Below are 12243 nucleotides of genomic sequence, written 5' to 3'. Positions count from 1 at the left end.
ATTATATATGAATCTATTCCATCCTCTTTAAAAATGAATCCTTTGTAAATATTATCTTATATTTTATATGGAGAATCCCATTTTATTATTCTATTAGGATTTTTTTCATTAAAAAAGTAAGTAAATGTAGGCTAACCATTTTAATTTTTTTAATTTTGAGAATTGAATTTTTAAAGAGATTGCTTAAAGTATAAATAAAGTGTTATTTTTTCATTTTATTATACAAAAACATAATAATTTTTCCATTAAAAAATATTTACTATATCTTTTAAATTCAAATAAAAGCAATATTTGAATTATTAAAGATTACCTGGACGAGCTACTTTTAAAGTTTTTTCATTTTGATTTAAGAAAAAAAGTTTTATTGCCTACTCTTCCTCACTTATATATACTTAACAGTTATTATAAGAAAGCTTTTATATCATTTTTTGTTGAAACTCAAAGTTTTTATAACTATTAAGAATATTTTTGTTTTCTTTTTTTTCCTTATTGCTTATTGCGTGCTAATTACTATAGTTTTGCTACAAATTTAATTATTGATAATATAAATAATTATATTTAAATAGTAAATAAGTTTTTGTTTAAGTTTCAATTAAAAAGCTATCATTTATTTCACATTATATGTTTAAAGCTAAATACTTTTAAATTTTTTATTTAAATAAAAATATGAAAATAGTTTTTTACTATTTAAAAATTAATTAAACACATGAATATTAGAATTCCTTTTTATGAACAAAAAATAGCAAAGTATCTATTGTTATTTGTTTACCACAAATGCATTCCAATAAAAATTTTTAAAGAATCATTTTAAATTTAAAAACCTTTCATTTCTTTTAAATCAAAAGTATTCTTTATTTAATTAACTTCCTAATTTATTCTTATTATTTTTACTTCTTTTAATATATTTATCTATTACCATTTTTATCCCAATTCTTCTATATTATAATTTATTTATTATATTTAAGTGTTCCATTCTTTTTTAAGTTATTCATTACAAAATATTCCGAAAGGAATTCTAATTAATATGCCATTATATATTAATATATATGCAAAATAACCAATATCATCTATTTTTAAATCACATACTACTAATTCTTCAAACCAATCTAATTTTTCTAACTGCCTTTTGTTTGGAAATAATTTATTCTCGATACTTAAAAAAAGTCGTTTCTTTGATGAAAATAAACAATATTTGAAGGTTATAGATTATCCAATACAATATTTTTCTATTTATATATTTGGATTTGTTTTTACATAGTTTAGTACTTAGATCATTTAAAAAAAATAAAAAAAAATAATTAATTAAGCTTTTTTTGTTTTTTATAAATATCTTTTTTATATAAAAATTAAAATATTAATTTTTTTAAAAAAAAAATTTAAAAAACTCAATAAAAAAATAAAGTCAATTACACATTATCTTTTAGTAAACTCATTCAAAAAAAAAAGGCGTTATCCATTTTTTATTGTTGATTGAATTTTTAAATATTAAAAATAAAAAAAGTATTTTTAATATTTTAATACTTTTATTAATTCCCATTAACATTGATATTTCTGCAGTCAGACCAAATATAAATTTCAAAGCCATGCTTTATATAATATTAATATTCCCCTTTCCCCTTTTCCCCCTTTCCCCCTTTCCCCCTTTCCCCCTTTATATTTCTTTAGGCATGTCAAGAGCAAATTCTATTTCCATGCATATTATTATTATTTATTCAGTATTTATAATTGTAATTTATTAATTATCATTATATTATAAAAAAAAAATATATATTTTCTTCTATTTTATCCATACTTTTATCAATTTTTATAATATTATTCATAGTTAGACTATATCCATCCCAAAGTTCATTTTACATATATCTCTAATAATCTGAAACATCAAAATGAGTATAAATACCATATTCATTAACATTATCATTCATTAATCTATTATACCTCATAATAATTTTTATGTGCATGATAAAATTAAAAATATACCTGAGCTTTATTATCTTTATATTATCCTTTATATTTAGGAGCAAAAGGACCATATTTAAACACTGAAACCCACTGAAACCTTCTTTAAATTGCATCATCTTGATGTTTAAAAATTGTATATCATAATTTAATTTTTGATTATCTATACTTGTTTCTGTATAATTTATATATTTACTAATTTTTATATAATTCATTTATAATTTTTATTTGTAATTTTTTAATTTAGTTTTTTTATTTATCAAAAGATATTATCTCTTTATTTTCATATGTTTATTCTTATATAAAGATTCTAATATAATCTATATTTTTTTTTTTTCCTATTTGTTTATTTCGGACTACTTTATGTATTAACAAGCATAAATATTCGAAATTATTGACCCATATATTACTATTAATATGTTTTAGTTATAAATTTAAAAAAAGAATATTATAAAAATTTCAAATTAATATGGACATTATCAATTAAAAAAAATACAAAATAATTATTATTTCAATTTAAGATTATGACATTGGAATATAATTAAATATAATATTTTCACTCGAAAATTTAAATTTTACATGAAATGTATTTATTATTATTTTTTTTAAAAAAACACACACAAACAAACTTAAATTATTTAAATAATAGTAAAATAACAACTTAAAAATCAAAAAAACTATAATAGTATAAAAAAAGTCTTAGTAGATAAGCATTATCATCTAAAAAGAAAAAGTTTTAAATAATCAAGGCCTTCATATTATTTAAATTAGTTATACCCTTGCAGAACCCTGCATTCTTAAGATTATGTAAGCTCTTTATATTTTTCAAGATCACCAACTCCTTCAATTTATTCATATCGAAATAAAAGTTTAAAATAAGATTAAAATCTAAATATCGTAACTAAAAATAGAAATATTTAAGAAATGAAAATAAAAAAGTTTCGCAGAAAATGTTTTGAAGATAAACATAGTAATTTTCTAATCCTTTTGATTTTTCGAAAAATTTTCTTAGAAAAAAGTTATAATAAAATATGTTCATGTGATGGCTGTTCTAGAGAAGATTTCGATTATAAAAATGTGAAAAAAGAGAAAAGATGAAAAATTAATTATAATAAAAGAGAAAATAAATAAAAAAATATTAATGATAAAATAAATAAAATTATTAACGTGCTGTTTAAACTTAAAAAAATAAATACTTTTACTAGAATTTTTTTTCTTTCTAGAGATATATAATACATATGTATTATTTATTAAAACATTTTCAGGTTTTAGGTTGTTAATTTAATAAACAATAAATTTGTAAAACTTAATTTATGTAATACATGCGATTATAAAGTTATTGTTTTAATCTCATAAAATTAAAAATATTTTATATTTTTAATTAAAAGGAAGGATGCAATAAAAATTATAATTATAAAAAGAAAACTTATTATTATTTTTAGAATTTAAAAAATAATAAAAAATATAAAAGATTAAATTATTAAAATTTATAATATTGACAATAACCTAAAATTAATAATTAATAACAAGAAGAAGACTTTTTTGAATTCGGTTTATTTCATGTGTTTAAAAGCAACAATTATATATATTTTAAATCTATATAAAAAATTATATGAGTTTCCCCCTCTATAGTGAATTTAAAATGTATTTACCATTATATGATTCTGTATACCATGAGAAAATTATGTTATTTAAATAGAAGAAATTTTATAGAAATAAAAATTAATAATTATATTTGTTTTCTAATTTCTTTTTTATTTATAAATTAAGTTTAAAAATGAAAAAAAAATTATATTTTTTTACCCATATTTTCTATTATTTAATGTTTTTATTCTTTTTTTTAAAAAAAATTAAATTTTGTTTAAATTTTTTTTTTAAAAAAAGGGAAAAACTTTAAAAATTTTTTAAAAATATATAAATATGGTTAAAGAAGAATTAGATCCACATAAACTTGAAGGAACCTTGTTTCTCGACCAATATAAGCTAAAGGAAAAACTAGGAAGTGGTGCATTTGGCATAATATATAAAGTAATAGATATAAAAAAAAATATCGAATATGCCTGTAAATTGGAAAAATACACAACAAAACATCCGTAAATTATTTATGAAGCAAAGCTATATAATTATCTTCATAATAATTCACAAAAGATAATATAAGGTATTCCAAAATGTTATTATTATGATACAATAAGCGAATATAATATAATGATAGTTGATTTATTAGGACAATCATTAGAAACCTTATTTACATAAACTAAAAGGCTTTTTTCATTAAAAACAGTTCTGATGTTGGCGGAGTAAATGTTATAAAGGGTTGAATATTTACATTCAAGAAATTTTTTACATAGAGATATAAAACCAGATAATTTCCTTATGGGAATAGGGAGAAAAGAATCTATTGTTTACATGATTGATTTTGGACTTGCCAAAAGATATTAAAAAGATAATCAACATATTCCCTATAAAGACGGGAAAAACCTCACAGGAACTGCAAGATATGCATCTGTTAATACTCATGTTGGTATTGAATAAGCAAGAAGAGATGATTTAGAAAGTTTAGCATATCTATTTATTTATTTCTTGAAAGGAAGTTTACCTTGGTAAAATATAAGAGCTAAAGATAAGAAAGAAAAATACGAAAAAATTAAAATTAAAAAATAATAGACTAGTGTTGAAGAACTTTGTAAAGGCCTTCCAGATTAATTTACTTAATATTTAAACTATACTAAATCTTTAAGATTTACTGATAAACCTGATTATATAAAATGTAGAAAATTATTTAAAGACTTAATGGATTTAAATGGATTTTCTTATGATTATATTTGGGATTGGAAAATTCAAGATAAATAAAATAAAATTCCTTTAAGAACCAATAATACAAACGATAATGTAAAATATATATTTTATTTAAATTTTAAAATATATAAAAAGGAAATGATTGGAGGCCATATACTTTATAATTTTTAAAAAGATTCAAGCAATTATAATAATTACGTATAAAAAAATAATAAAAATGATTTATATAATAATATAGAAATAGATGGAGGTAACTAAAAATTAAATAAAGTGAATAATAATAGTAATTATAATAACAAAAATATTAATAATAATAATAATAATAATAATAATAATAATAATAATAATAATAATAATAATATTGTAAAAGCTATTTGGAAATAACCTATACAATCTTAATAATAAACATTAACAAAAACATTGTAATTAATAAATAATAATGCAAAAACAAATATAAGTAATATAGTTTATAATACAAGCTATAATTAAAATTATTGAAAAATAAGAAAGAATTTAAATAAAAAAAAATAAAAAATAAATATTCTTATTTTATATAAAATATTAATTTATATATATTATTAATCATTTTTTCTCTTGTTTTTCTTGTTATTCTTTTTATTTTTTAGCTTATTTTTTTGCTAACTTTTCTTTGTCTTTTATTTTCTATATCCCTATTTATATTATACAATGTTTTATATATATTATTATTAAAATAGTGATTTACCTGCTCCTCCTAATTTAACATTTCCAACTAAACAATTGATAATTTCTTATTCAGGTATTCCTTTTATTATTGGTTTTTCTTGATTTATTGCATCTTTTTAGCTTAAAAAGAAATTGATAACAGATTTTCCAGCCTTTCCCTTTTTTAAATTACCAGGAAGTAATTTAATTTTAAACTTACTATTTAAAAGATTAATAGTATTGAAAGGAGCACACATTAATAAACAATTAGAATAAGTATCTTCAGGATAGACAAAAGTGACTAATCTAGAAAGATCCTACAATTCGCTATTAATAATTTCTTCTTGAATATCTTCTTCTACTTTATTTAATTCTGCAGCATTTTTTTCTTTTTCTTCTTCATCTTCTTCATTTTACTCAGAAGAATTGGTATCAATTTCAGCATCTTTTTAATTTTCTTCATCTTATTTTTTGTTTCCTCTTGAACTTAATTATTATTTTCTTATTTATCCTATTTTTGTTCTACATATTCAAGTTTTTTTCTTCTTCTTGAGTATTTTTTTCAATAATTATATCATCTTATTTTTTTTAGATTTCTTCTTAATTTTATTTTGTTTCTTTTTAAAATTTTTTATTTGCTTTCTTCTCAAAAGCTAAATCTTCATTTGGTAAAATATTTTTCATTTTTTAAGCACCAATAAGTTACATTCTAATATCTCTTTCTTCGTCATCTTAATCAGCGTATTTTTCTTTCATTTTTTTTACTTTATTTTTTTTTCCTCTTGGTAAATTTACATTATTTTTATAATCATCTTTATTATCATTTTCATCATCATCTGAAGTTTATTTTTTTTAATTTCCTTTTTATTTTGTCTCTTTTTAATTATTTTACTATTTATCTTTTTGATTTATTTATGATTTATCTTTTTAATTTTTTTATTGTTGTTTTCCTTTTTGATTTTATTATTATTTTTTCTACATTCCTTCTGTAGGCTTTATATTTAAATTAACAATAGTAGTTTCTAATTCTGAAACAAGCAATTAAGAAGTCTCTATTTAAGAAGATTATTCTACTAAAGAAGGTTATTCAGTTAAAGCCGATTCTACCTTAATCTGATTATTTAAATTATCTTTTGAAATTACTTCTTCATTAACTTTTCTTTTTCTATCATTTAAATGTCTTTCAAGTGAATCATCATTTAACTTAAACAAAATAGTACATGCCATTTCCATTCTTGATGGATATACAAAATTCTTTTTTCCCCTTATCATGAAACTTCCTGATGGCAAATACTCTCCAGTTTCCGCCCTTTTACTTACCTAATGACTGTCAACCCACCAAGCGGATGCTATAATTTTAGCCTCCCAAGCTTTTGATCTACAAATAGTAGCTACAGCAGCCTCTTCGATAGTTTATTAAGATATAAAAGAGGAATCTTTATGTGGATTTTTAATAAGTGTAGAGGCAGCACCATGATAATCTGCATGCATATAGATATCACCTTTTTTCATATATTTTTTAACCAAAATTTCATTTTATTAACTATCTCTTCCAGAAATAACTAAATAGTTTTCACTAGTAATAAACCAATAGAATTTTTCAAACCAATATTATTTACGGACGTTTACTAGTTGCATTGTTTTATGTTTTTGGGTTTCAATTTCTTTCAAAGCAGTCTTTTCAGCTTATTTTAAAGCTGTCTTGGTAGCATCTAGTGTCTTTTTTTCTTTTAACACATTCTTACGTTTATTTTCATAATAGTTTCTAGCATTCTAATGTGCGGATTGATAAATATCTACGCTAACAGGAATCAATTCAGACATTTAATCGTCTATAAATCCTAGGTAAATAGATACTTCATTGTTTTCAAAGTCTATTTAATGAATTAAGTTTGCCAAAGGATCTCCTTATTTTTTTCCTTCATTTATCATTTTTATTATTTTATCCCAAGCTAATCCAGATGATTTCATAGTTTTTAAAATCTAGATAAAAGAAATTTAAAATTTAATTATTAAATTTTTTATTTTTATTTACGTTTGTAATAGCTTCAACATCTTGATAATTTTCTTCAATTAACTAAGCTTTAGTTATGAATTCTTCTTGCTCATCTTTTAATTTTTTTATTCGATTTTCTTAATCGGTTTTGATGTTTAGATATTTCTTCCAAGCAATAGATTCAACATCTTCTTTTTACTCTTCTTCTATTTTCTTACTCATTTTTTAAAAGTATTTATTTATGCAATCATTAAAAGATTCCATTTATTCTATTTGCTTTCCTTAATAAGAGTTCAAAATTAAAGGAGAAAACTCAAAATAATTTGCTTTTTCCTTTTCAGATATCACCAAATAACCTTAATGTCCTTTTTTTTAGAATTCAATTATTAGTTCTTTACATTTATTTGCAACTTTCTGAACTTTTTCTATACTTTCTAAACCCACCTTTTCTGTTGGATTATATCCTTCAAGTTAAATTATATGATCAATTACGGGATTATGTAAAGAAGGAACTAATTTAAATACTATTTCTCGCAATTTTAAAGCTTTTTGAGGCATATTAGTCTCTTTTTTGTTTTTTTTTTGTGTTTGTGTTTGCTTTTTCTTTTTTGTATCTTTTTCTTCATCTTCTTCATCTTTATAATACTTTTTTTCCTCATTTTCTCTTATTAAATTTATTATTTTTTCTTCAGCTAAATCGAATTTTTCTAAATATAGGTTTGCTGCATATTCAAAAGGATATTTTTCACCTATGGCAGTTCTTTTTTTAAAAAATATTAAAAAAACCTGCTTTGTGTTATACATTATATTTTTACTTAATAGTTTCATTAAACTAATGTTATCTTATTAAAAGAATAATTTGATAATCTTTATCAGTTAAGATAATATTACCCTTTTTTAATTTATTATTTTATTTTTAAAACAATAAAAAAAATATACGCTAGAATATAATTCTAATATTATATGATTAGTCATTTCTCCACTTCCAAAAGTCAAAACTACAACTCTTTCAACTCCTATTTGCTTAATATCTTCAAGTCTTTTAGAACGAATATATTTTCTGAACTTCATTGTAAAACCTGAAGGCATTTTGCTTTTTTCTTATATGGCATCTGATGTATGAAATCTTATACCTTTTTTTTTAATTTTTTTTATTTTCTATTTAAAAAATATTATAAACCATTTTCAATTAATAGAAATTCCTTTCTTTCGCCTTTAGCGAATTTAAATAAATATGTTTTTTAATTTAAATCATAAAAATTGGATACTCTTAATCCAACTAATTTTTATTTTAGTTCAAAAATTAGAGCAGTTATATCTAAAGAAGTAAAACGTATTTTTATTTTTTCGTTTGACATACTTTTATTTTTTTTAATAATTGTATATTTTTTACTTTTCGTTAAATAATATAATATATACTTTTATATTTATTCGAAATAAAAAAAATATATATAATATAAATAAAAATAGAAAAAGAAAAAGAATTTTTATAATATTTTTTTCAATCCGAATAAAAATCACTACTTGAATGTTATTATTTCTTAAGTTTTTTTTTACGATGTTTTTTTTCTTATCTATAATAATATGAGTCTGAATGATGATTTTTTTTTCTTTTTTTCTTATTTTCTTTACTTTCTGATACACTTGAGTAATCTTTGTCTTTTTTTTTACCAAAATTATCATCTTTTCTATTATATTAAGCATTTTCTGATATCTCACCTTCTTCTCCATCTTTATTAACGGATTATTGATCATCTTATTATTAAAGCTTTTATTCATTGTCTAAAGTTTCAACATATTCTTTAAATATTTCTTCTCTTTCCCATAAAGGAATTTATGAATTAATTTCTTCACCCAACTCATTAGTAATAATTTCTTAAAAATCTTTAAAAAAATTATCTTTATTAAGCTGAGTAAGTGTTTTTAAGAATTTAAGATATTTCCTTTATGATTTTTTGTGTTTTTTCTGATTTTCTTTATCTTTAAGTTTAGCTTTTCGAATAAAATAATGGTAGTAAAAATCTTTCAAATATTTTTCCAAAGCAATAAAAACACTCAAAGACTTCATTTTTTCAATAAAATCATCATAAGTAATATCTGCTACAACTTTCATTTCTGTTTATTTAATATATTATTTTATTTCGGATTTCATATCTCTATGATTTTCAATAAGAATATCTTATTAATCTTCAAAAAGTTCATGAGGACTACTTCCAGATTACGCAAGCATATTTAAAAATGCAGGTTCATCTTTAATTTATTATACGAATTTTTTCCATTTAGTTTTATGATCAATTTCACCTTAAGAAATCTTATTTCTTAGTAATTCTCTGAAATTTTCTCTATTAATTCTTTCTTAATATCTTTTATTTTTTCTTCTTTCTTCATATTCTTATTTTTCTAATTCATACATGTATTCAGAAAAAACATTTATTCTATCCAAATCATGTAATTCTTTATAGTCTTCATCATGTTTGAATTTTTCAACAAAATCTGCCCATCTAAATTGAGTATTAATTTCCCCAATCAACCCTTAGAGTTTTTTTAATAATTTCTCGCCATGAATTTATCTATTTGCATTTTAAATTTCCTTTTCTTATTCAAAAAGCCTATCTAAATAATCTTAAAATATTATTTCTCTTGTTTTTTCTTCTACGGCTTTATATCTAACATCATGTATTAAAGATTAAGCTGTTTTATAATATTTGCATAAAGAATTTAAATTTGAACTTTCTAATAATTAAACAAGATCTTCCTTTGCTTTGTCAGTTTTATTTTATTATTCTTATCTCTCTAATTTTTTTATTTTCTAAACAAAATCTTGATATAATCTCTTTTTTTCACTGATTTATTTTATTAATTTCCATCTTGGATCATTCTATAACATTTTTTATGTCTGATCCCATCTTATACTCGCGTTAATTCGTTTTTCTCTAAGCATTTCTAAGAATTATCTTTGATCGTTTTCCTATAATTTTATAATATTTTAATTTAATTTTATGTATACTATTTTTTTACTTTCTTTTATTCATCAGTCGGACCTTGATTTTCTTCCTCTTCCTCATCTTCTTCATCAATAATTCCTTATTATTCTTTTAATTTACGTTCTTCAGCTTATTTTTATTTTAATACTTTTAATTCGGGAGGCATATTCCATTAAGATTTCTTTGTTTTTTTATTATAATAAAATACTCTTCCATCTGATTTTGTATATTCTTACCAATCAGTTTAGTTTTATTTTTCTTCTAATGTTTTTAAACATTCAGGCTTTTCCCATTAAGACTCTTTTGTTTGCTTATTGTAATAATATTTTGTACCATTAGCTGCCTTTTCGATTGACCAAAATTGGCGCTCATCCGAATATGTAGCGCTTTAAGGTTAATTTACTAATTTATCTATTAAAGATATTGAAGATGAATTTGGTTTATTATTTTAACTCAAAATTTAAAGTGTTTTTTATATTATCTAATTTATCTTTTTTTTTAAAAAATATATCTATATTATTTTAAATATGTCTATAAAATTTAACTTTTTAAATAATAGAAACAAATATAAATTATTTTATTTAATAAATTATTAAAAATAATTATAAAGTTATATGAAAAGCAAGTATGATATATTAAAAAAAATTAACTATTGTATTATATTATTAATAAAATATGAATTTAAAATAAATATATAAAATTACAAAAAATAAGATTATTAATTAATAATACAATTAATAACATATATATATTCTTAAAATTAATTCTTATAAAAAATATATATATATATATATATTTATAATTTATAAAAATATGATAAGCAAAAAATATAATATTTAAAAAGTAAAAGATATTTATGAAAATAAAATATTAAAAAAATACAAAAAAAATATATGATTTTAATAAATAAAAAAACTTGAATAAATTATAAAGTTAAACTATAAAATTAAATAAATAATTATTAAAATGTATGAAATAAATAATTTTATAAAAAAAATAATTAAAATTAAAAATTAAAAATAAAATATTATAAATATATAAATATATAAATATATAAATATATAAATAAATAAATATATAAATATATAAATATATAAATAAATAAATAATTCTATAATTAAAATATATTTTTATAATTTTTATATTTTAAATTAATTTATTTTTAATTATACTTTTATTTATTGTTTCTAATTTTTTAATAATTTTTTTTATTTTTAATAATATTTTTTTTTTTTTTTTTAAATTTTTTTTTACTTTTTAATATTTTTAAATCAAATATTAAATTTAATAATCTAATAATTTCTATATTTATTTTTTATAATTTAGATTAATACAATTTAACACATTCATTATTATACAAATTATTTTTATTTTATTTATTATTACAATTTTAAGTTTAAATAACAGATAACTTAATTATAAGATTTCTATTGCTTAAAAATATCATCATAAATTCCAAAATTAAATTTTATGATATTTATTTTAGAAATATTATTTTATTTTACATTTACCTTTGAGAAATCATTTTTTATTTATTCTTATTAATAAAGTAACAAGTTAAAAATCTGCAATATTAATATCAAATTTTTTATCTAACATGTAATTTACTTGTTTTAATTATCTATAAGATTTCCATTTGAATTTTAAAATTCTATAACTTTAATCAACTAATGATTATAATCTTTAACAATCACTTAAGGAAATCTACATTAATTTGATTCTAATTCAAAAAAATATCTGCTTAACAGTATTCTTATATTATATACATTGCTTGATATTTTATCTATTCTTCTTAATATTTTTTTTATTTAAAATTGATTCTACTAA

The 12243-nt window shown here is 19.4% G+C and overlaps 3 protein-coding genes across 3 annotated transcripts, besides 13 other annotated features; 1 reads left to right on the top strand and 2 right to left on the bottom strand. All coding sequences in view use genetic code 6, as the record gives it.

Annotated features, from left to right (window-relative positions):
- Positions 1–824: 824 nt before the first annotated feature.
- On the bottom strand, positions 825–1151 carry IMG5_099640 (hypothetical protein; the record flags this gene model as incomplete). The annotated part of the gene is made up of 1 exon (XM_004035374.1): positions 825–1151. The coding sequence occupies exon 1, from the start codon at positions 1065–1067 to the stop codon at positions 825–827; it is 243 nt and encodes an 80-aa protein (XP_004035422.1). The 5' UTR covers positions 1068–1151.
- A 455-nt stretch (positions 1152–1606) lies between these two features.
- Positions 1607–1653: a microsatellite.
- Positions 1654–3876: 2223 nt separating this feature from the next.
- On the top strand, positions 3877–5026 carry IMG5_099630 (protein kinase domain protein; the record flags this gene model as incomplete). Its single annotated transcript, XM_004035373.1, has 3 exons — positions 3877–4049; positions 4305–4845; positions 4991–5026. 3 exons carry the CDS (start codon positions 3877–3879, stop codon positions 5024–5026), a joined length of 750 nt encoding a protein of 249 aa, XP_004035421.1.
- Positions 5026–5113: a microsatellite.
- Positions 5114–5290: 177 nt separating this feature from the next.
- Positions 5291–5335: a microsatellite.
- Positions 5335–10853, bottom strand: IMG5_099620 (hypothetical protein; the record flags this gene model as incomplete). Its single annotated transcript, XM_004035372.1, has 8 exons — positions 10451–10853; positions 9065–10400; positions 8372–8565; positions 8248–8324; positions 7472–8192; positions 6143–7419; positions 5477–5922; positions 5335–5423 (listed from the first exon to the last, which is right to left on the bottom strand). Exons 1-8 carry the CDS (start codon positions 10580–10582, stop codon positions 5335–5337), a joined length of 4272 nt encoding a protein of 1423 aa, XP_004035420.1. The 5' UTR covers positions 10583–10853.
- Positions 6181–6213: a microsatellite.
- Positions 6311–6376: a microsatellite.
- A 385-nt stretch (positions 10854–11238) lies between the features above and the next one.
- Positions 11239–11297: a microsatellite.
- A 58-nt stretch (positions 11298–11355) lies between these two features.
- Positions 11356–11524: a microsatellite.
- Positions 11405–11452: a microsatellite.
- Positions 11439–11524: a microsatellite.
- A 47-nt stretch (positions 11525–11571) lies between these two features.
- Positions 11572–11686: a microsatellite.
- Positions 11607–11684: a microsatellite.
- Positions 11613–11679: a microsatellite.
- A 205-nt stretch (positions 11687–11891) lies between the features above and the next one.
- Positions 11892–11950: a microsatellite.
- Positions 11951–12243: the final 293 nt, after the last annotated feature.

The sequence above is a fragment of the Ichthyophthirius multifiliis genome, assembly GCF_000220395.1.
Source record: "Ichthyophthirius multifiliis unplaced genomic scaffold scaff_1120509250843, whole genome shotgun sequence".
In the NCBI taxonomy this organism is placed as follows: Eukaryota; Ciliophora; class Oligohymenophorea; order Hymenostomatida; genus Ichthyophthirius; species Ichthyophthirius multifiliis.
This window is presented reverse-complemented; position numbering and strand designations above follow the sequence as displayed.